At 38.0% G+C, this 25,149-nt stretch overlaps 1 protein-coding gene across 7 annotated transcripts; it reads right to left on the bottom strand.

Moving 5' to 3' along the window:
* Window positions 1-36: 36 nt before the first annotated feature.
* On the bottom strand, window positions 37-24,934 carry LOC129901755 (tRNA(His) guanylyltransferase 1-like). Of its 7 annotated transcripts, XM_055977019.1 has the most exons (14): window positions 24,840-24,934; window positions 24,643-24,765; window positions 24,236-24,367; window positions 24,103-24,147; window positions 21,757-21,926; window positions 21,578-21,663; window positions 19,902-20,009; window positions 4,775-5,031; window positions 4,026-4,157; window positions 3,889-3,933; window positions 3,206-3,375; window positions 2,960-3,045; window positions 995-1,099; window positions 37-539 (listed from the first exon to the last, which is right to left on the bottom strand). In XM_055977019.1, exons 2-14 carry the CDS (start codon window positions 24,744-24,746, stop codon window positions 387-389), a joined length of 1,593 nt encoding a protein of 530 aa, XP_055832994.1. In that variant the 5' UTR covers window positions 24,747-24,765; window positions 24,840-24,934; the 3' UTR covers window positions 37-386. The 7 variants fall into 7 exon arrangements, with proteins under 7 accessions (XP_055832994.1, XP_055832991.1, XP_055832995.1 ...); XM_055977016.1 differs by having other exon boundaries at window positions 24,643-24,929; XM_055977020.1 differs by lacking the exon at window positions 24,840-24,934 and having other exon boundaries at window positions 24,647-24,737.
* Window positions 24,935-25,149: the final 215 nt, after the last annotated feature.

Below are 25,149 nucleotides of genomic sequence, written 5' to 3'. Positions count from 1 at the left end.
TTTATGTGATGAATTACAAAAAGAATGGAAGGCTAATTCTTCAATTCCAAATAATGGCATATCACTGATGCCTGTTTTAGGAGTCCCAAACTGTATGTTCAGAAGATGAGAACAAATATAGGTCTCAAGAACTCATCAATCCATTGTTGAGCTAAATATTGAATGTGATACAACACAAAAAAAATAATCTTGTTTACTAAATGAACTCGAGTGAACTGCAATACACAGGAGAGTTTTGTTAGACAGATCTTTAAAAGAAGATTAAGGAGTACAGGGAAAAATCAAAATCAGATGCCTAATCTACATATCTGACAAAGTTTGGAACTATTTTTCTAATGTGATGAAAACTGGATATGGTTAGTAACTTAGGTAGCAGGTCCTCAACTTCAAGACAATCGAAGCATTTTATTGCTATGGGGTCGTAAAATCGTTAGCAATGGTTCCTCCTCCTCGAGTATTCTTGGATGTTCTTTCCAAAAGCTCATCTCAATTATGTTACAGTGTTCAATAACTACTCTGGCATTTCCTGTTGGTTCATCCTGGATTCAAAAGAAAAAAGTCTAAGTGAACACCAATTCCATCAGTCTGATCAGCACTAGAAGTCAAAAGCAATGGCACTTGTTGCAAATGAACTTATGTACCAAATGTAGCTTCGGAATGTGAAGAATACAGACGAGAACAGGAACAAATTTACAAATTTGAGATTGGAACATCTGCTGGATTTGAACGAAAACATGCTCATGAATCATGATGGAGTTAATTATTACGTGACTGACAAGAACCAAAAAAGTACTTGTTAAGGTAATATTTATGTTGTTTACAAGCGATGCCAGACCTAATATATTCACAACAGAACTTTTTTGAGCCACAGTTTATGATCCATATGGTGGCAGAAGCCTAAAACTAAATCATTCAGGCTTGGTATACAGTATCATCAAAAACAACATAAAGTACTTCAAGTAAACACAGCATCTTCAGAGAGAGAGAGATTTACTCTGTCCCGGAAAACAGAGGACCCCATCTGAAAGATAATTGGTAGCGCACTGTAATCAATGCCAAACTTGGCAAGCAATTCATTTTTTTCTTGAGTTTGAGTACCCTGCAGAACAAAAGGGTTAATGTGGTCATTGGGATATTAAGATTACTCTCAATAGTGAAACCTGCTTGTCTCTGATCAGAACAGGATGAGAGATATGCACTAACAGATCTACTTTATCAAGGTCAAATCAAAGCTAACAGTCTAATCTAATTTCTACAGAATCAAATTACAAAAGATTATTCATTTACACTATTATGTGTCACAATCACGTAGATGAGAACTGTTATCGTTAGTGACCGAGGCTTCAGTGCCGTTAGAGTTCACATAGTATGTCGGCCTATGCTTTTAACATAATCTCATCTTTGTGAAAATCTCAATTTCTATAACTAAGTGTGTTCCTCCAAGAGATACATGCCCAGAATAGTGCTCAGAACTAAGTGAGAGCTTGAACAAAAATTTTAATTGTACCTTTCAAAAAAACCAAGTGCTTGCCATGTGCTAGGCTCAAATAAGGATATTGCAAAATCAAGAAGAAGCTTGAAGGAAAGACTAACTAAATGTATTTTGAGTCAGCTTTGTGGCTATCAGAACTCTGAGTGAAAATCACCCTTAAACACAAAATGTGTCATGCCAACAAGTATACCGATACTTCACCACTACAGGCTGCAAGACTATTTTCTTCAAGGTGCACATGGAAGCAACAACAACAACATACCCGGTGTATTCCATCAGGTGGTGTCTCGGGAGGATAGTGTGTACGCAGACCTTACCTCTACCTTGAGGGTAGAGAGGTTATTTCCAATAAACACTCGGCTCAAGGAAAGCATTTCAAACAAGTTTGGGAAGAGAAAAAATAGAAGTGCAGAAATAGTAGTAAGAACAATAAAATAGTACGATAACCCAATCACAAGAAACACTAGGTAGTGACATAAATCGAAGAATAAGAAACTAGGAGAGTAATACTAGTACTATTGGCATGAATGGAGAAGCAGATAAAGCACACTAGACTACAAACGAGTCTAACACACAGGAAAGTAGACAATGCTTAATTATCTACTAACCTTCTACCTAATCCATGACATCCATATCCTCCTATCCAGATTCATGTCCTCGACTCCTCGATAAGCTGAAAATGCATCATGTCCTGTCTAATCAACTCTACCCAATACTTCTTCGGCCTCCTCTGCCTCTCCTCAAACACACCATAGTCAACCTCTCGCACCTCCTCATTGGAGCATCTATGCATCTCCTTTTCACATGGCTGAACCACCTCAGCTTCACATCCCTCATCTAGTACCACCACGGAGACCACTCTCACCTTGTATCAAATATCTTTATTCCTAATTTTATCTCTCCTAGTATGCCCACACATCCATCTCAGCATCCTCATTTCCGCAATTTTCATCTTTTGAATGTGAGAATACTTGACTAGCAAGTTGCACATCACAAATAGATGGATAATAATGAATGTAGCAACACACATTGGCTAAATACGTTATACAACTTATTTTGTTGATTATTGTAGAAGAAGGAACATATCATAGGCAACACATGGTATTTTTAATAGACAATCGGGATTCAAAAATTTAGAGTCATCAAGCCACAAAAAAGAGAACACGGATGTGTCATTTTTAACAATTTATGACATGAAAATTTAGAAGATCGTTTCTTCAGCATCAATAGAAGCTTAAAAGCTACTTCCAATAAGCTTGTAAGCTAGATAGATCAAAAGTAATGCAAGTGCAGCTTGTATTGGATGCTGAAACTATTTACTTTTTAAACAAAATTATGACGTAACAGAGATTATCCAGAAGATTTAGGCAGCAAAATAATCCATAGAATCACATATTATAATAGATCATGCTACTTCGTCTAAAAACAAGAGACCTGCTTCATAAATCAAGGAATGAGATACCACACCTTTAGAGAGCTTTGTGCTTCAGTTCTGTTCTTTCCAGACTTAACAAGCAGCCAGAAACAAGTATTGTACTGATTGTTTATGTGACCTACAAGTCAAGGTATTGACATTAGATTGTTAAAATGATACAATTCCTTCTTTAGCTCGCCACCAAGAAGAATAGGTCATAAAAACCCAAATCTCTTCATATAAACTGATTAATTTGCTTGAAATTCTTTAAAATAACAAATAAAATAGGGAGCACTCACAATCAACTTGTCTCCAAGCCAAGTAATCCTGAAGAACCTCAGATGATGGATAGCAAACAGATCGTCCATCAAAATAAGGTGGTTCTTTGAACTCTTTCTCAGGAAAAAACTCTTTCCACTTCATCACATACATGGAAGAGAAAAGAGATACAACAGCAGAGACGATTTCACTGAAATGATGATCATAAGAGCAAGTCAATATAACGACATTAAATATAACCGACAAAAAAAGTCAATATAAAAACATTACGTAAAATAGTTGAGGACGGCCCTCGTGCAGTTGCCAAATAGACTCTACCCTGAAACTTCAACCAAATTAATGAAAAAGCTTTGAGAAATCGTTGTATGTAAGAGATTTACAACGATTGCAAAATATTCTAGAAGGGAAATTCCACCATTCAGACAAGCAAGCATTTTATAGGACACATTCTGAGAAAACTAACACTGCACACAAGAAATGAATTTTCAGGATCTTTTAGCATGTTGTTCACAGATAATTGCACTATGCTCTTGCAGGTTGGCAACTGCAGCTGAGCGGCGTCAAAATAATCTATATGCACCATGGATTCTAGAAACAGGAAGAAGAATTTTCTTTCAACCTTGAATTGGTTCCCTCCTAATATGTAGTTTTAGCTAGAACCTACACTTACCAAGGAACTCAAGAATGGTGATGAAAGAGTTACCTTGAACACCTCCGATACAATAGAGAATCTTTCTTCAAAACAAAACTGAAAGAAAAATTAATCTCTCAAGATAAAAGATAATAGGAAAAGGAAAAGGTATGTTAAAAGTGAATCAAAGATGTTAAATGAACTAGTACCTGTATTCGTCGCTCACCCCATAGGCAAAGATAATATCCTTAAACATCTCCAGCAAAGAAACCGCACAAGAGTTCATAAGTTTCAGTGCCTGCTCATCATTTGGCTTCTGAAAGCCATTATCTTCACAAAACCTACAGTGGATCCCATCAAGATCATGAAACCAGCAAGTCCAAACTAGATTTCTCAAATTACATGCTCAATATTTGACATGACTTTATCTTGTGAAATTATATATATCGATTTTATAAACGTGTATGCATATATTACAACCATGCTCTTGTGTCTGACATGTTTTATCAATTATTGGCACAGCCCGGAAAGGTTTGTACAATTCACTGTTGTTTCCAGGTCATAATAGAAATGTAACTTGGGAAGTGCTTGGAGCTTCTTCTTTAATCCAGAATTGATAAAGAAAATAGGCATATAAGAAAACTCAGATCCCACTGAAACATGGATTATATAATCCAGAAAATGCATATTACCTACAAAATTTCATACTTGACGAAAATAAGAAGCAAGAAGAACGCCATATCATTTTGACATGAAACGTGGGATTAAAAGCAAAAAAAGAATAATACAGTCTAAAGAACATCACAGACAAGAGAAAAGGATCAACTGGAAAAGGTAAAAAGAAAAAGACAAGGACAATTACAAATCAACAAAGAATGATATCAACACTTGTTGGTAAGTCAAGCAAAAGCTCGTAAAAAAGAGTAAAGAGAAGATCAGAAATAAAGGCACAAATTACCTGTGGAAATGACAACCATCTACCCGGACTACAATCCAAGTAGATAACATCAACCTGCTTTCAAATTGGAAAGACCTCAAATACTCGGGTTTAATCTTGTTAATCCCTTCAACGAGCGAACCAATTTCCTCGGTAAGGCATGCGTAGTTATTCCAAAACCTTTTTGTTGCTACATTTTCTGAGTGAACTATGACCGTTTTCTTCCTTGGTCTTTTAACAGGAGTGCCATCTTCACGGTATTTCACAATATCGTCCACCTGTGTTAAGATGGATAATATAAATTGACAAAGTGGACATATATGTGTTGAGAAAACTGCATCGCATATACCTCCTTCTCTTCCCTTTCTACCCCTATAGGTGGGGAGGAAGGGTAGAGTTCATGGGTTAAGAATAGAGCTTGTGTCAGTCTTTTTGTGGTTGAGAGGAAAAATCTAACATAAAAAGGAATATGTCTACTCATTGCAAAAAGAGTCCTTTAATGCACATGCCATTTTTATATCAAAGATATGAGAGTTAAACAAAACTGCTCCAAGCACAACAATAAGATGACCTCACCAAGGTTCAGACTGTGGAGTTCAATTACTATTACTCTTACCCTTTTTTAGGCGTACCATTTAATTGTGTGAGTATTGTCGCGCCCTATTTTTCTCAAAATGGGATCCAATGACGTGACAACTCTTTTTAAGATTTTAAAAAAGAGAAGAGTAGCCACCTAACAAATTTAAGGCACGTTAGGGCACCATTCTATACTAATTACCAAATAAAATTAATTAAAAGAGTTTGCGAACCATAGATCAGGTAAGGGTTCAAATTACCTCAAAAGAAAAGTGTTAGGCACCTTTCGAGGTCCACAAATGTGGGTCCCGGTCGAATCTTATAATTTATGCTGGGGTTAAACGTGGCAAATAAGGTCTCTAATCTATTTATTAAAAGAAAAATGAAACTAAATTTAAAAATAAATAAATAAAGCTAAGATTGATTATTAATTAGCATAACAGGCTATGTGACAAGATATTTAAACAAACTAACATGTTAAACTAGCATTAAATAATTTTCAATGAATTTAAAGAGAGGAGCAAGGAGAAAGAAATGAGACTAAGATGTACGGAAGATCCATAAAAAATACATAAAAGCTACCCCAAATAATACATACAAAAAGCAAATATATAAAAGAAAAAGGATGAATTGAACCTGAACTTAAATTTATCCTACTCGGATCAGCACCCGGCTTATTAACGGAAGACAAATTCAGAGTTTGTCATTTTTCTACTCGGGTCACCTTACATCATTTTCGAATGACCTATCTACCCCTCTTCATTCATCATAATATTGCAGCTTTTATCCCCCGCTTCAGTCAAAGACAAACCCTTCATACTCTCTAGGAGATCATCAGTGACAATATTCATAAACCCAGCAGATCGAAATGTTTGAAACAAAGGTGGTATGGGTTTCGGCAATGGATAGTAATATCCTTCTCTAGGCAGCTCCCAATCAAGATACTCTTGAGCAGAGTAGTTGTATCCCAATCCAAAAGTGGTCATTTGGGAACAAGGATTTATGAGCTCAGCGATTCCTTGCAACCTGGCTCCCAAACCTTTCCCATGCTCGTAGCCAAATTTGATCATCAAGTGTAGGATCTTTTGGTTGTACCATGGCTTTTATTCAACATTCCCCACAACCTCCACGGTATGAAACATTTCTCCATCCAAGTGGTCTCTACCCTCAACTGCATAGATGGGATGCTCTCTTTCTCCATGGAATACCACTTCTTGATGCTCCCATTCGAACTTCAAGCATTGGTGGAGAGTAGAAGGCCCTGCTCCAGCCATATGGATCCATGGACGACCAAGCAATAGAGTATATGAAGCAGGGATGTCCATAACTTGAAAAACTATAGAGAAAGTGGCAGGACCAATGAGCATGTCCAGAATTACCTCCCCAATCGTGCCCCTTTGGGAGCCATCAAACGCTCTCACATTCATCTTCCATATTTGGACCTTCGAACTATCCACCTCTAATCAAGTCAGTGTGCTAAGGGGGCATATGTTCAAACAAGACCCTAGATCAACCAAAGCTTTTGTTACTACTCTCTTCTGATGCTGGGTAGTGATATATAAAACTTTATTGTGAGATGTCCCCTCAAGCGGTAACTCATCATCGTGAAAGGATATCTTATATGCCTCGAACACTTGCCCAACCATGTGGGCTACCGCTTCATTGGTAATATCGGCAGGAACATAAGCTTCACTAAAACCTTCATAAGGGCTTTCTGGTGAGTTTTCAAAGATTGCAACAGTGATAGGATGGCTATTTAGGCAGGGACTTTACTCAATTGATCAATAATCAAGTATTCTTTGGCTTGTACCTTTTTCCAAACGCCATTTTCTTCAAACTCTACGATAGGAGGCTTGGGTTTGCTAGAGCTTTCTTGGAACATATTTTCAGAGGTGTATATCCTCCCAAATCGAGTCACTCCAGATGCGACGTCTGTCTCCTTCACCTTTGCTTTTCCTTTCTCATAATTCCCCGGAACTACATGGGTGTCATAGTTGGCAGAGGAAAAGGCTTTGATAACTGTGAATAAAGGTTTAGGTGCAACAACCTCAACCTCAAACGGAGTGCGTCTTTGCACTATAACAGGTGTCTGAGTTGTTGCAGCCGCCATCTCTTCATGCTCAACGAACCAAATAGATCCTTCCAAATCTAACACATCTTCGACTTCCAACATATTTACTTGATGGTTTGGCAGTGGGTTGTTGGACACATTCGGCATTGGGTGTTTGAGCTGAATGATTTTGGTGTCAATGAGCTTCTGAATCTTGTCTTTCTAGGATCGACATGCCTCGATTATGTCGCCCTTTATCCTTTGAGTGATAGGCACAAGTCTTATTAAGGTCATACCATTTGGCATGAACATCTACAGGCAAGGTAGGAATTGGTGTGACATAGCCAGCTTCTTTCAACCTTTCATAAAGTTGGGCAATGAGCTCGGCCAAAGAAGTTTAACTTTTTATGGGCTTTTTCTCAAACTGTTTCTGTAATTTGGTGGTTGAGTAGGTGGTGGAGTTTGGAACTATGTGGTTAGGTATTATAAGGAGGAAGGATTCATAGACAAGGTGAAAGAATGGTGGAGCAGCTTCAATGCTATTGGCAGACCTGATTTTCAATTGGCTTCTAAGCTTAAGTCAATTGAAAGTCTAGCTCAAAGAATGGAGCAAAGCCAACAAGAATAACTAGAAGGAAAGGAAAGGTCAGATTCTATCACAAGTGGGAAATCTGGAATCCATTCAGGATATCAGACTTTTGACAGATGATGAACAACTGCAGAAAATTCAACTAGCTATGGAGTTTGAAGAGGTGTCCAGAAATGAGGAAATTGCCTGGAGAAAGAGATCCAGGGTACAATGGGTCAAAAATGGTGACAACAAAGTACCTCCATAGGATGGCCAATGCTCACAGAAGATTCAACTCCATTGACATCCTCAAAGTTGAGGGGACTGAAGTTACTGAGCCTGAAGAAATAAAAAATTCCATAGTGAGCTTCTATCAGAAACTCGACAAGAAATCTGAGAATTGGAGACCTAATTTCACCCACCAAGGGAATACCAGGATCTCCACAGAAGAGCAGGTGTGGCTGGAAAGACAATTTGAAGAGGATGAAATATTAGAGGGGTTTAAACAGTGTGCCATTGACAAGGCCCCAGGCCCCGATGGATTCCCAATGTCATTCTTCATTGCTTTCTGGGAAATGTTGAAGTTAGATATACTACTCAACCTATAGAATTTCCATTCGCAACAGATTTTTGAGAAGAGCCTTAATGCCACATTTGTAGCTCTTATCCCAAAAAAGGTAGGTGCAACTGATGTGAGAGACTTCAGACCAATAAGTCTCATCATTGGAATGTACAAGATCATTGCAAAAGTACTAGCTAAAAGGTTAAAGAGAGTGATAGATAAGCTAATAAACCCTCATCAAATGACCTTTATTCAAGGAAGGCAAATCATGGATGCAACTTTGGTGGGGTGATGTGCAAATTACACATTGAAAAGGCATTTGACCACATCAACTGGAAGTTCTTACTCAGCATCCTCAGACAAATGGGTTTTGGAAAAAGATGGGTAAACTGGATAAGTTTTTGCATTAAAACCACCAGGTTCTCAACTCTGGTAAATGGAGAACCAGTTGGGTTTTTTTAAGCAGAAAAAGGGCAAAGACAAGGGGATCCCTTATCCCCTTTTCTATTCATCATAGCCATTGAAGGCCTCAATAGCATGATGAAGATTGCAATACAAAGGAGATGGCTAAAAGTCTTTAGAGTAGGGAGCAGGACAGAGGAAGTGCTAGAGATATGTCATCTACTTTATGCAGATGACACAATAGTTTTTTGTGATGCTACGAGTGAGCAAATCAGGTTTTTGAGACTAATACTAGTCATCTTTGAAGCAATTTCAGGCCTGAAGATAAGCTGGAGAAAAAGCAACATCTTTCCTATCAATGAAGTAATTCAGATTCAGGTTCTAGCTACCATTTTAAGATGTGGAGTGGGAAAACTGCCTAATGTTTACCTGGGACTTCCATTGGGTGCTAACCATAAAGCATTAGAGATTTGGGACAACATCATTAAGAAGACAGAAAAGAAGCTTGCTATGTGGAAGGCACAATATCTATCTTTAGGAGGCAGGTTAATTCTAATCAACTCTGTGCTAGACTCATTACCAACATATGTGATGTCTCTCTTTCCTATGACTTCTAAAGTACTCAAAGTTCTAGACAAATTGAGAAGAAACTTCCTATGGCATGGCAGAAAGGAGCATAAAGGTTTCAATATGGTGAAATGGGACATAGTGCAACAGAGTAAGAAGCATGGAGGTATGGGGGTCAGAAACTTGAAGCTATAGAACAGCAGCCTGCTGAAGAAATGGTTGTGGAGGTATGTTGAAGATAGACCAGCCCTGTGGAAGAATGTAATATAACAAAAGTATGGACAAAATGGGCAGTGGTGCACTGATGAGTCCACTGACACATATGGAGTTGGACTATGCAGGAAATCAGGTCTTTCTAGACCAACCTGGGGAAGGACATTACTTTCCAAATTGGCAATGGACAAAAAACCTTCTTCTGGAAGGATAACTGGGATGGTCAAGGCACTCTGCAAGAGGCTTTCCCCGGCCTCTTCGACATCAGCACCAACCAGAATAGCACAATAGAGAACATCTGGACAGCTTAGGGATGGAACCTAATTTTCAGAAGGGTTTTGAATGATTGGGAGGTTGAAAGAGTGGTTGCACTACTTGGCAGAATAGAAACCTTCACAAGGACTACCAATGAGCCTGATATCATCAAGTGGATTCACAACACTGATGGCAAATTCTCAGTCAGCAGAGTCTACAAAAGGGGCCTTCTAGAGATCACAGGAAGAGATAGAGGACCTTGGAAAGCTACTTGGAGAAGCATGGCACCTACTAAAGTAAAATGTTTCTCCTGGCTGGTAGTAAGGAAGGCATGTCTCACCCATGAGGCATTACAGAAAAGGAAATGTCATTTAGCTTCCATATGCCCTCTTTGTATGGAAGCCAATGAAACAAATAGCCACCTCTTCCTCCATCGCAAGGTAACTTCCCAAGTCTGATCCCTATTCATTACCTTGGCTGGGGAAAGCTGGACAATGCCAGAGCACACTGCTAATCTATTGAGCTACTGAATCAGAAGGAGAGGGAGCAAAAGCCAGAAGAGATGGTGGAAAACCATCCCAGCTTGCATATGGTGGACCATATAGAAGGAAAAGAATGAGAGAATTTTCAAAGGAAGATCAAACTCCATTCAAAAGATCAATGGGAAATGCATTTCTACTTTATGCTTTTGGTGTAAAGAGCAATGTATATAGTAAATGAAATACAGATAGTGGATTTCCTAGGCTTTTTGTAATTAGCTATCTATGGAAGCACACTTTTGGAGGTGGCCAGCATACCCTTAATGCTGAAGAATACACGTTACCAGTTTCAAAAAGTAAAATCATTCAGCTCAAAGACCCAATGCCGAATGTGTCCAACAACCCACTGCCAATCCATCAAGTGATTATGTTGGAAGTCGAAGATGAGTTAGATTTGGAAGGAGGATCTATTTGCTTTGTTGAGCATGAAAAAATGGCGGCTGCAACAACTCAAACAACTATTATAGTGCAAAAACACACTCCGTTTGAGGTCAAGGTTGTTGCACCCTTACTGGATCTATGATTTCGCAAACCCTTTTAATAATCTTATTTGATAATTAGTATAGAATGGTGCCCTCACACACCTTTAATTTGTTAGGTCGCGACTCTTTTCTTTTTTGAAATCCTGAAAAGAGTTTTCACATAGTTGGATCCTGTTTTGAGAAAAATAAGGCATGACAGCATTGCGACTCCGCTGGGGATATAACTAAGTTCTTACCATTACGTGTCTTATATGTCATGTGGGTTTTATTTTTTATTTGTAGCTTTATTTATTTGTTTATTTGTTTATTGATTTATTTTTAGCTCTATGCTTAATCCCTTCCCTTTCTCCTTATTTGGTTCATATATGTCACATTATTTTATTAATTCATTTATTTATTCCATGATTTATCCCCCTTCCTCTTTCTCTATATTCGATTTCCTTATATTATGCTCCATGTTTAACCCTATTCCTTTCCCTTTAGTTTATTTTCTTTAAATTACCAATTTGTTGATCTATATTTAGTTATTTTGCTATCACTTGATTGCATGCCTAATTTAGTTACCGTAATTTACTTTCTGTTTTAATTGCTTACATGCCAAACCCTACCCCTATCCTTTGTGTTTTTAAATTGTTATTATTTTTGCATTTATTTATTAATTTGTATTTATTTATTTATTTGCAGCTTTCTTTAAACTGCCTATGTGTTACTACTTTCTATCTAAATGTTATTTGTTACCATTTTCCACAACAGGCATTCTGCTCATATTTTCCCCACTTGGGAACCTCTTTTTTTTTTAATCTTTCTCGTAATGTTGTGCCTTTGTGCTTCTCACAAATTCTCTTTAAAAAATCTTATATTAGAGAGTTGGCAGATGCGTGGGTTAAGCGGATAGTTTTTTGCTACCGTGGGACCACATGCCTTCTCGCATAAGAATACCTTTAGTCAGTGTCTACCCAATTCTTAGAAACCTAAGATAGTGTTGTACCCACCATTGTAATTAAGTCATGCATGCATTAGCCTTAGGTGTTTTGACCCTTGGTGTCAATTCACGTTACAAGAAGTCACCCTATTGTCTAAAGGGTTCCCAACACCCCACAGACAAACTGCATATTATGTGTTAAAGTGGTCACGATAAACTAATCCAAGCCAAGTTATGACAAAATGGAGTTCAGAAATTTATTTGTCGTCCTTTTTTGCAGATTCATGATGTTGAAATTCTTCAAATGAATGTCATGGAACAACAACAACAACCCAGTGAAATCCCACAACGTGGGGTCTGGGGAGGGTAGAGTGTACACAGACCTTACTCCTACCAAGTTAGGACGGCTGTTTCCGAGAGATCCTCGGCTCAAAAAAGGCATAAAAGGGGGTCAGATAAGGTTAAGAAATTCAAAGCGCTATAGGAAAATAAATAACGAAGGCATCACAGATAAAATAGAGTAATCAAAAGTACTGAAAGCAATAAATAGTAACAGAAATAGCAGAAATGAGAGTACAAAGAATTGTAATGTGCTAGTGCGCCTATGAATAGGGAAGAATAACGAGACTATGCACTAGCCTTCTACCCTAATGTGGGTCCTCCACAGCCTCCTATCTAAGGTCATGTCCTCGGTAAGCTGTAACTGAGCCATGTCCTGTCTAATCACCTCTCCCCAATACTTCTTCGGCCTACCCCTACCTCTTCTGTAACCATCCATGGCCAACCTCTCACACCTCCTCACTGGGTCATCTGTGTCTCTCATCTTCACATGCCCAAACCATCTCAGTCGCATTTCCCGCATCTTGTCTTCCACCGAGGCCACTCCTACCTTGTCCCGAATAGCCTCATTTCTAATCCTGTCGCTCCTGGTGTGACCACACATCCATCTCAACATTCTCATCTCGGCAACTTTCATCTTTTGAATGTGAGAGATCTTAACTGGCCAACACTCTGCCCCATACAACATAGCCGGTCTAACCACCACTTTGTAGAACTTGCCCTTAAGTTGTGGTGGCACCTTCTTGTCGCATAACACTCCGGAAGCGAGCCTCCATTTCATCCACGCTGCCCCAATACGATGTGTGACATCATCGTCAATCTCCCTGCTCCCTTGCATGATAGACCCAAGATACTTAAAACTACTTCTCTTTTGAATGGCTTGGGCACCAAGCTTAACTTCCACGCCAACCTCCTGAGGTGTCTCACTAAACTTGCACTCTAAGTACTCTGTCTTGGTCATACTCAGCTTAAACCCTTTAGACTCCAAGGTATGTCTCCAATGGGGAGTACATGACCTCTCAATAGAAAAAGAATTTGGAATATTGTTGCTTTTTGGATAGCCATCACCTTGCAAATGACTCTCTACATCTCCAGTGACTTGTATGCTAGTATCAATGTGTTCATGTCCGCCAAATGAAGTCTTTCCTTCAATCTCTAATTGCTGAGGCACATTTCCATGGATAAAGGTTGGGTTTTGGCCATTGCTTTTCAGCAAGCTTGACTTGACATATGTAAAGAAGGCGGAAGACTCACCTATCTTCAATTCACTCTTCTTAGGAAATGGTGAAATTTCTCCTGTCCTTTTCAGCAAGCTTGACTTGACATATGTAAATGAATGTCATGGAAGATGATGGAAATTTAGATTATCCCATTTGTTATCCCATTCCCCCTTAGTTTCATTTCTATTATTTATAAATCCAAAAGTTGTAATGGTTATAATTATCATCAATAAAATAATTTGATTTCATTATTTTCTACTCTAAACTCCAAATAATGTCAATAAGGCTTGAATTAATAATCGTGAATTACTTACTTATCGTCTTAGGCCTACCTCTGGTACAATGAGGCTCCCATGCATTTAGGACGTTTATTTTAGCAAACCAAACGTGTTTATTTTCACAATGTGTTTAGTGCTACTAACTTGACTTTCTCTTGATTTTTATTTTTCGTCCTCCCTTCCCCAAAGGTTGATTTGTGCACTATGTCCTGCCGCACACAATCAAAAGGGGATGTTCCTCCTCCAAGTTTGAATCATTAAGGAAAGAGAAAAATGGTTGATAGCAACAGTATTATGGAAGGGGTTGAGACTGTTGAAGAGGAATATCCTTCTAATGAGTTGGTTTTAAAGTTGGAGCAGAAAATAATATATTTAGAAGGAGACATGGTTGGGCACACACAAACGCGGTCATCTCGTTGCACAATTCTGGTTTGATTCGTCTGAAAAGTGATGAAAAAATGGAATCAGCATCACAAGGACTACCTATAGTCCAAAAATTACATGAAGTAGATTCGACGGAGGGGAGCAAGCAACAGGCGATTTGTGTCTCACGATCGCCGGAGCTGCGCCTCCAAGTTCGAACAAGCTCAAGCGAGACTCGAGGTCCAACAACCATTGGGGTTTTCTCAGCAACTCAAGGTGCACCTCTCAGCCAAATATCAGACCATACTGCCGGCGGAATCGTCGGCGGCGATATCTCAGTCCGGTGAACCAAATAGCACCAAACCAATGCCAAAATGATCACAACATCAATGTGCAACTCACCAGCTACATAGGGTGCTTCGAATCATCCCCAATCAGTTCAAATATCAAAAGTCGTCAAGGTTACTGCCAAGATGACGGCGCCGGAGCTCCGGCGAACCTATTGCAGCAAGACCAGTGTCAAAATGTCCACAATAGGGACACGAAGCTTCCAAGCTATAGGGGGTGCCTCGAATCCTCTCCAATCAGTTCAAATTTGAAAAGTCGTCAAGGTAACTGTTAAGGTGAAGAACACAGTGAAAGTGTTGTTCAAGCTATGACACCTACATTATCTCAGGACCACTATCATCAGCAAAGGAATGTAATTCAATGTCAAATCACTCAGAGGAATATTAATGATCCTATAGACAATGAACACCAAGAGCACAGGACCATAGGAACTGATCATACCAATCAAAACATCAGAAGTTCAGCACAAGGACCCCAAGTGATTAGAATAAGTGATCACAATGCTAGTGTCCAAACTGATTCAGCTGAGAAAATTAATGAAAAGGGTAAGAGCCAAATTCAAAATGATCATGCTATTGCTCAGCAACAGCCTCTTAAAGATCGTCAGCAGCCCAAGCAAACATCTTACATCCCTAATGACCAACCTTTGAAAGTTTCTAATAACTTTGAGCCCTTTAGATCCAATAATGCAAGAAATGATCCTACTGGACTTCAAGACAATAGGAATAACCCTGCTGTCAATCAAACCAAGTTTCCTTCTACTAACATTTCCACACCGCCAATCCTGTGATCCCTCATACTATGGTTACTAAGTTGAGAGCTCAAGAGGCCATGACAACTGCCACCATTGATATTAGCCCTCCCAAAATAACTACAAAACAGGGATTTCCAGCTGTTGTCTTCAGAAAGGAGGACTTCATGGTGAAGCTGGCCACAAGATGTAAGTATATTTACCCTCATTGGCAAATTCACAAACACCATGCCCAAAATGGAAATTATCAGAAGAGAATTTATCCTGCAGACTGAGCTTAGAGGTGGACTGAAAATCACTATTTTAATTCCAGGCATCTTTATATAGATTTGGAAAATGAGTATGATCATTCTAATGTCTGGTCCAAAGGGAAAATGTACATACAGGGTCAACTAATGAGATTGCAAATATGGACTCCCACTTTCAAACCAGAAGAAGAGACTCCTTTGGTTCCTATATGGGCAATCTTACCTGAGTTACCATGGCATTGGTACTGTCTAGAAGTTGTGTCACCTTTATTGTCCCCTATTGGCAAGGTCCTATTTCTAGACTTAGCAACTTACAAAAAAACAAGAGGAAGTGTTGCTAAAGTAAAGGTCCAAATTGATCTCACAAAGCAAAGACCACATCATGTGTGGATGGGGTTTGATGATGATGAGAATGGAGAAGGAAGATGGCACCCAATTCAATATGAAGGGGTTCCTGAGTACTGTGATTACTGCAAACATCAGGGACACACCAATAGAATGTGTACTGTAAAAAGAAGGGATGAAGAGAACAAAAGGAGAAAGGAGCAAGATGCAGTAGAGAAGACAAAAACCAAAACTAATAATGAAAAAAATATATAAAGATGTGCAGATTCAGGAAAATGCAGGAAATGATGTTCAACCAAAGGTATCTCATAATAATAATAAGGAGAAGACTAACCAAGAACAAGACGGGTGGCAGGTCCAAAGAAGGAAAGGCAATAAAAACAATCAACAAAGTACAGTGCAAAACAAACAACAGCAGGGAGTGCAACAACATCAACAAGCAGGTATGAATCTTAACTCTGAAATAATTGAAGTCCAAGAATGTAATGTTGGTCCTGGAGTCCAGGTTCAACCTCACTACCCCCATTTAAACAAGAATCCCTTCCCCCATAGCCCCTCTATACAGGTGACACAAGTTACTAGCAAAAAACAGAACAAGAAAAATGATAATCTCTCAAAAGAACTGCAGCAAACAGGTATAAACTCATACTTTCTGGAAAATGTTCCCCATGAATGTAATGCTGACTCTGGAGTCCAGAGCCAGCACCCCCATCCCCATGTGAATGAAAATTCCAATCCCTTTAGCCCCCCACAAAACAGGTAGTCCAGGACATTGACAAAGAGCAAAGCACAGGAAAAGTTAATATACCAAAAGAGAGACAACAAAGAATTGATATTACTCCTGCAACTCATAACTTTGATCAGGACCCTAATGCCATCAATAAGGGAGTCTCAGGTACTGACTCAATGCTCCCACACCCCCATGGCTCCCCCAATAACTTTAATATGTTAAATGTTGTTGCTGAAGTAGTTGCTGGAGGTATGGATGGGGGAAGACAGGAGACACCCACTAACCTGCAGGAAGGGGATACCAGGGTGAGGGAATCTCTTTTGGTTGACCATAGGAATGACTATAGAGCCCTTGCAACCACTATTCAAAATACCAGCAGGTCAAACATACAAGAACAACAACTTGAATCCCAGGAAAAAGGTAATCTCAGCAGAAAAGACTATAAAGACAAGTTACAGGGTAATGTGACCGATATTGGTAATTCTCCGTGTGAAATTATCAACAGCAGCCAGAAAAATCAATGTGTCAGTCTTCAGAAGATGAATAACAAGTCCACCTTGGCTCTTAGTAAGAAGAAGAGGGTTGCCCTGAAGAAGAAACTTATCAAGGAAATGGATTCAGGACAACCAAGGGAGAATTTATGTTCTGTTGGCAGAACAAGCAGGCATCCATGTGACCCCTTTGCAAGTTCAAGATATATCTACTGAGAGATATGTGATTAACAAAAGAGATATCTCAGATGATCTAAGTGATGAGTACAGGGTCATTCATTCTGAGGATGAGGAAGATCTTGACCAATGTGATGAAACACAAAAGGAAGAAGAGGACAACAGTGCCCATCAGTTGGAAGCCTTTAGATCCACCATGGCAGCAGTAATCCAGAATGAAATCCAGCAGGTTACTGAGAAGAATGGTCTATCCCCTAGAGGTCAACAAGAAAAGAAGAGGAGGAATGAGCAAAATACCACCAGCAGCACTGAAAAGCATCATCAGTACAAGGTCTAAATCCCAAAAACATTGATGATTAGTACACTTTGTTGGAATGCAAGGAGTATTGATACTGAGGGGGCTTTGGACAGAATACAAAAACTCAAAGACTACCACAATCTCTCTATGTTGGCAATTCTTGAACCATTTTCCAACAGATCCCAAATCAATCTCTACAAAATCCATCTCAAAATGGACCATGCTACTTATAATCCCAATAGTAAGATATGGCTTTTCTGGAACCAAGATGTAACCTGCAGCATTCTTGATCATGATGACCAACAAATTACCTGTGAGCTCAAATATTCTACCAATCCTAATACCTATATTACCACCTTTTTGTATGCTAAATGCAAAGACCACATGAGGAGGAGTTTATGAGAGAAATGCTTCAGCTTTCAGACATTGATAAACCTTGGTGCATAGTAGGGGACTTCAATGTGATTACTGCTACTGAGGAAAAGCTGGGGGGGGGGCAGTAATCACATTGAAGTCCCCTACTATGCACCAAGGTTTATCAATGTCTGAAAGCTGAAGCATTTCTCCCATAAACTCCTCCTCATGTGATTTTAAAGGGCTTGTTAATATAGTTAGAAAAATAGAATTTAGACTCAAGCATGTCAAACTTTATAGACAATTTGAAACTTTTGAAAAGAGGGTTCAGTGAATGGGTTAATAAATTCTTGCAAATTAGGTTCAATACATAGGTTTGTTGAATTTCGACGAGGAAAAAAATAGGTTATCCATTTATAACTTCACATAAATCTTTTGTTTCAATTAGATTGTAGCGGCATTTGGGAATGGCGAACAGCAAGTATGAATACGTGAAATGTTTTGAGGCGGAAGACATTTCACGTATTCATACTTGTTGTTCGCCATTCCCAAATGCCGCTACAATCTAATTGAAACAAAAGATTTATGTGAAGTTATAAATGGATAACCTATTTTTTCCTCGTTGAAATTCAACAAACCTATGTATTGAACCTAATTTGCAAGAATTTATTAACCCATTCACTGAACCCTCTTTTCAAAAGTTTCAAATTGTCTATAAAGTTTGACATGCTTGAGTCTAAATTCTATTTCTAATTTTATTTCTTTAGATCGTTTTTAGGATAATAATAAATAAACCTACAAGGGGTAGGGGTAGATAGGTCATTCGAAAATGATGTAAGTTGACCCGAGCAGAAAATGACAAAGTCTGAATTTGTCTTCCGATAATAAGTCGAGCGGTTGATCCGAATAAATAAAAAATCATACTTTAAACCTTTAATTTGTATATATTTTAATATTGTTGTATGTATTATTTAGGCTAGTTTCAATTTGATTTATATAATTTCATACTGGGTCTTCCGTATATCTTAGTCTCATTTCTCTCTCCTTGCTCCTCTCTTTTAAATAATTTCTTAAGATTTTTAAATGTTAGCTTTATATGTTGATTTGTTAATTATCTTATCACATAGTTTTTCATATTAATAATCAAACTTTGCTTTATTTACTCGTATTAAGTTTAGTTTTATATTTGTTTTATTAAATAAATTAGAGACTTTATTTGCCACATAATCCCTACATAATTTATAAGATTCGGCCGGGACCCACATTTGTGGACATCGAAAGATACCTAATACCTTCCTTTTGAGGTAATTTAAACCCTTACTCGATCTATGGTTTCGCAGGCCCTTTTAACACCTTCCTTTTGAGGTAATTTGAACCCTTACTCGATCTGTGGTTTCGGGCCCTTTTAATTAATTTTATTTGGTAAATTAGTATAGAATGGTGTCCTAACGCGCCTTTAATTCGTTAGATGGCTACTCTTCTCTTTTATTTAAATCCTATAAAAGAGTTGTCACGTTGCTACAATCCCGTTTTGAGAAAAATGAGACGTGACAGCATGGTGAGTTCTCTTTTTTTTAAATCCTAAAAAGAGTTGTCACATTGTTGAATTCCGTTTTGAGAAAAATGGGGCGCGACAAGTACTAACATTTTAATTTCAAGTCAAAGAACCAGCTTAAATTCTACCAAAAAAATCGGTCGAATATTCTAGGACTGGGTGTTGCTTTCTAGTTTACTTTTTCCAAGAAAGAAAGAGAAGAATTCAGAACAAAAAGAGAGAGGAGTGTGTCTGCTCTCTTTCCCCCTCTCATTCGAAAAGCCATCAAAACTATTTTAAACCACATCTTTTGCCTCAATTGTTATTAATACTTAACCATTCTTCATTTTTTCCTATAACCAATCTTCCAAAACACCAACCACACACATCAATTGTTTTCAAAACAGTGTTTTTCATATCCAAATGCCATCTTTATCTATTTTTCAAATCTAAATAAAAAAGGGGATAGTGGCATATGCACCACATGCATATACAAATACATACTCTTCTAGGAGAAGGAAGATGAAGGTAGCTACCTTTATCTTGATGGCACAAGATCCTTGACGAAAAATCTGCGGAAGGTCCTTGTAGTTGATACCAAACTGCTGAAAGAGTAATTCATTTTGCTCCTGCTTTTGTGTTCCCTGCTTTTTTCACAACACTATTAAGCCTCAAGTCTAGGGTTCTTTGAGTCCAACCATAAATTTGAAAATGATTGCTTAAATGCCTTCAAAGTAAGGAAGTAGATTCGAAGCATTAAAAAAGCAGTTAATCCTGCCATGGCCCAAGCTATTATTGCGAAAATTGGTGAATACAACCAACTATCATTAAGAAGTTCATCTTTGGACCAAAAACAAGCAAGATTAAAAAGTATGAGGGTAGAAAGAAAACTTGCCTTAGAGTTAGAGCACCCTTATGATACAAGAAGAGAAACCAACGAGGAAGAAGATATAAATAACTAGGGAGGCCATAATTCATCGATAACGATATTGTAAGGAGCACATCATATATTTGTATACGAGAATTGACTGATTGAGAGCATATTAGACAAGGCAGACTCAAATTCCAACAAAAGTGGAAAAAGATTTAAAGATTGGAAATGCTCTTGTACATTCTTTAAGTACAGATAGAGCACCCAAGGGTGTGGCCTAGTAGTCAATGAAGTAGATTGAGAACCATGAGGTCTTAGATTCAAATCCAAGTAGAGACAAAACACTAGGTGATTTCTTCTCATCTATCCTAGGCTCCTAGCCTTGGTGGACAGAGTTAACTGGTACATGTTGCTAGTAGAAGGTGGCAGGTATCTTGTGGAAGTAGTCGAGGTGCCCGCAAGCTGGCCCGAACACCACGGTTGTCAAAACAAAAAGTACAGATAGAGAAAAAGACCTGTCTTGTGATCCTGACCTATAACTTAGAATCTTTAGTCCTATCCAAAATTTGGCCCCAGGTTTACCATTAGTTATCTTCAAGTTATGTGGTTCATCTAAATCACATATAGTAATGAGAGAAATTTGGAAAAATGAGCTTAATGATCTAAAAAAACACTTCTCAACATGTGCAGTCCAGGTATTGACATTTTTGAAAGGAGTTCAACACATATTTTCCAGGTAACAAACTGTAGACAAGTAATTAATAGGAGATTGCAGATATGTATGCGGAGCTATCACTCCTGAAACCTTTGCTGGGAGCTTTACTACTTTTTTCTTCACATAATAGCCATTCCTTAAGCATCTTGCTTAAGACCTTCTCTAATAAGCATCTTGCTTTATGCAAATGAAGTCACTAAATGCCTGTAATTGCTTACCTTCTGTAGATACTAGCATATAATAACCACCTGCTACTACACCTGGCAAGTCCAACCTGGACCAGGACAGGCACACTTGGTCTCTGGCCCGGGGAGATGGTCTGGTTCATGGATCAGACCCTTTCTTAAGAGGCCGGTCTGGGCCAGTTAATTTTGACGAGTGGTGGACCCGACACCAACTCCTGATTCCTAACTACTATGTGATCTGTTAGTGGGCCAATTAGAGGCCAATCCGAGATTCTTCTTTTTTAGTTCATTGTACTTTTCTTCTTTATATGATTTTTAACATTATATTTATTTAGTGTTAACTAAAATTTGAAATTGAGGAAAAAAAACGTAAATATGCATGTCATATTATAGAGGAAACAATTCAAGTTTTTACTCTCAAACTTGAGTTAATTACAGCACCTTAAGAATCTCTTTCGCCTCCTTTTCTGACTTTCCAGAAAACATCAGCTTCCACAGGCAAGTATTATATTGATTGCTTATATGACCTGTAAGAAGAACCAATATCCTTTAGCATAAGATTTTAAGAACTCAACTCCGTCAGTAACTATTACTTGGAAATATTCAATACGAGAACTCACATTCCGTTTGTCTCCATAGAAGATATGCCTGAAGAACCTCCATTGATGCGCAGCTGATAACTCGTGAATGGAATGATGGAGGCACACTTAACTCCTTTTGAGAAAAGAACTCTTTCCATTTGGTTACATATGTAGATGAGAAGAAAGACACAATAATGGATAGTATTTTGCTGCACGTTGAAATTTCTGGTCAGCTAAGAAAAATCATGAGCAACTTCATCTCAAATGAAGAAACTAGGATTATTTTACATCTCTCTTTTCTCTGTCTTCTTGACTAAATCAAGAGGGACATTTTGTATCTTATAATCCATTTTACTCAACTCCACATAAGTATCTCGAAAACAAAAGCATATATATGGTGGCCATCTTAGTGAGAAGACAAATGTGTGGACAGCCAAGCTGACCATGCCTTAAGATTGTCCTAGTGCCTTCTCAAGAAAAGATTGTGACCAATCCCTATATTTCCCTAGTACTGTTTACTATGCATTTCCTCAAGTCAGCTACCACAAGTGCCTTTAGCAATTTGGAGCTGATTTTCCTTCACATCAACAAAATCTCAAAAATGATTATAATAAAAAAAAAACAAGAAATATATAGCCTGTGAAGATGAGATGTGTACACATATCAAATATATCAGCTAAAATTGTTAAAGAAATGGACATTGGACCTAGCTCAACAATTAGCTCATCAGGGAAGGATTGATCAAGACCGTATAAGGACACCAAATTCCTTAATGCCCACCGATGTGGAACTCAACACCCCCGCACGTCGAGGACTGAACATTTGGAGAGTGAACAATATAAGATGGGGGTCCAACATCGAAAACAATGAATTGGGTTGGACTGACTCTGATACCATGATAAAGAAATGGACATTGGTTTTAACTCAACCCCAAAAGCAAGCTCAAGAGGGGAGGATTTGATACTAGCATGGATAGCATAGATCGCACGAAAGCTTTAGAGGAGCTTGAAGGACATCAAAGAAAGATATACCATGTGCAGAAGGTCCCTCAAGAAGAAGAGAAAGATGGAAAGAGGCCATATATGCAAATGGTCATTTCATAAATTCAAGATTCACAAAGGAAGGCAACCGAACAAGGCCCTTGTCTCATTAAGGGTAAAATTGTAAAGAAAGTGTCTTCTATAGTTCCTTAGTATAAATAGTAGTCTTTTTTCATTTGGAAGACTTAGATTATGATGAATTGAATATTTGAGAGCTTTGAAGCTTGTAGTTTTTAGGTGAAGCCTAGCATTAGTATAGTTCATAGTTGGTAATTGTAGTTGAGTGATTAGGGTGGATTCCCAATATTGCTCGTATTAACTTCTTCTAGCTTAATCAATCATCGAGTTACCCTCTTTATGGATTCAATTTGGTTTTCTCGTTTTTGATTGAGTTTGGGTTATTGTTGTCCAATATTGCTCGTATTAACTTCTTCTAGCTTAATCAATCATCGAGTTACCCTCTTTATGGATTCAATTTGGTTTTCTCGTTTTTGATTGAGTTTGGGTTATTGTTGTTTGATCGGATTCAATTGAAAGGTGACGGTATAAATTCCTTTGTTGCTCATAAATTTGATTAGATTTTGATGTGTCCGCATATCCTTTCCTTTATTTCAATTTTCCGCATTTTGATTCTAGTTTCCGACTAAGATCGTAATCAAGATTGAGAAAGTCCATGTAAACAAACCACCAATCCATTCTCCAATCAATGTGGGACTCTAACCCACTCTAACAAAAACATGCTAAAGAAGGGGAATCGAAAGACAGTTCAAACCGGTGTAGAAATGGGTGGTTAAGAGAAAGAGAGAAAAAGTTGATAAGCTATCCAAGAGGGAGCAGCATCCCTAAGCATAATTGGATCACCTTCACTTTTAGAGACTGGTTATAGAATATACAGTTCCTCAGCACCAGGTCAGTGTATCAGCCAAGTTTAAAATAATGACAGGTTGTTGATGTATTTTCGGGAAAATAAAAAAAAAGATGCTGGGAGGATGATCCAAAATCAAAGGCAAATTGGACATGACCTAGTAAAACAATTTCTGAGAAAGAGATTTATATCTTGTAGTTAACAGAAATGATGATTCTAGTTGAATCACATACAAAGTTATCACGCAATCATTCAAAGAGTGTTCAAGAAGCATAAGATAAGCAAAGTAAACAAGTATAGTGTTATCGCTACTCAAACAAGAGCCAATGCAAGAGCAATGATTTTGTACTGTACCAGCGATATATATATGAATACTAACAAGACAAAGTGCATCATTCAAATTACTCGTCGTAAAGAGCCAAAAATAATTATTGATAAACACTGATTACAAATTCTTGAGCAATCAAATAGGTTACAAACCTTGCTCGCCTCTGGTAAAATGTGGTTTCCTTCTTCAAAACGAAACTGCATAAATTGTTGTACCACATTGTCAAGCTTTTCAAGGGGGAAAGAAAAAGGGCATAATTGTCTAATAGTAAGAAATGCATCATACCTGTACTCATCATTAAATCCATACGCAAATATAACATCAGAGAAGTTCTCTAATACCTTAATAGCACAAGCATTCATCAAGTTCAAGGCTTTTTCATCATTCGGCTTCTCAAATCCATGCTTCTCCGAGAAACTAAACATATACAATGCAAACTCGCAAATCAAATACCCCAAAAACCCAAAACCGAATACTCTTTCTCAAGCAGCAAGAGGATTTCACAATATATACCAACACCAATTGACAAGAACCAACACTTAACCTGAACACAGGCCTATACTTCAGTAGAATTTTAACTGGATATCTCTTGATTTCAACACCTTCACCTTAATTACTAAGTTAAGCTTCATTTGCAGAAAGATAAGAACACAACATATAAAGGGCACGTGCAAACCATAAAATCGCATTACCTACCAAAGTCGCGGCCATCAATTTGAACAACAACGATATTTGGATACATTACTTCGTCTTCCGCCTCAAAACATTTCACGTATTCATACTTGCTGTTCGCCATTCCCAAATGCCGCTACAATCTAATTGAAACAAAAGATTTATGTGAAGTTATAAATGGATAACCTACTTTTTTCCTCCTGGAAATTCAACAAACCTATGTATTGAACCAAATTTGCAAGAATTTATCAACCCATTCAGTGAACCCTCTTTTCAAAAGTTTCAAATTGTCTATAAAGTTTGACATGTGAATAGCCCTTATTTATTTAAATCCATTTAAAAAAAAATTTTAAATGGCTAAAACTATTTTAAAAGTTCATACAAATATGGACAAACTCTAATATTTTTGTCTGACCTTTTTCTATGCTTTTATTGAGCCGAGAGTCTTTCGGAAACAGTCGTCCTACATTGGTAGGAGTCAGGTCTGCGTACACTCTATCCTCCCCAGACCCCACGACGTGGGATTT

This window comes from Solanum dulcamara, chromosome 1, assembly GCF_947179165.1.
Source record: "Solanum dulcamara chromosome 1, daSolDulc1.2, whole genome shotgun sequence".
In the NCBI taxonomy this organism is placed as follows: Eukaryota; Viridiplantae; Streptophyta; class Magnoliopsida; order Solanales; family Solanaceae; genus Solanum; species Solanum dulcamara.
This window is presented reverse-complemented; position numbering and strand designations above follow the sequence as displayed.

Coding starts and splice junctions, on each gene's coding strand:
- LOC129901755 (XM_055977019.1), bottom strand. CDS start 24,746: ATGGCGAACAGCAAGTATGAATACGTGAAATGTTTTGAGGCGGAAGAC. Junction 24,368..24,642: donor GATGGCCGCGACTTTGGTAG/GTAATGCGATTT, acceptor GTATATGTTTAG/TTTCTCGGAGAAGCATGGAT. Junction 3,376..3,888: donor TTGTATCGGAGGTGTTCAAG/GTAACTCTTTCA, acceptor TCATCATTTCAG/TGAAATCGTCTCTGCTGTTG.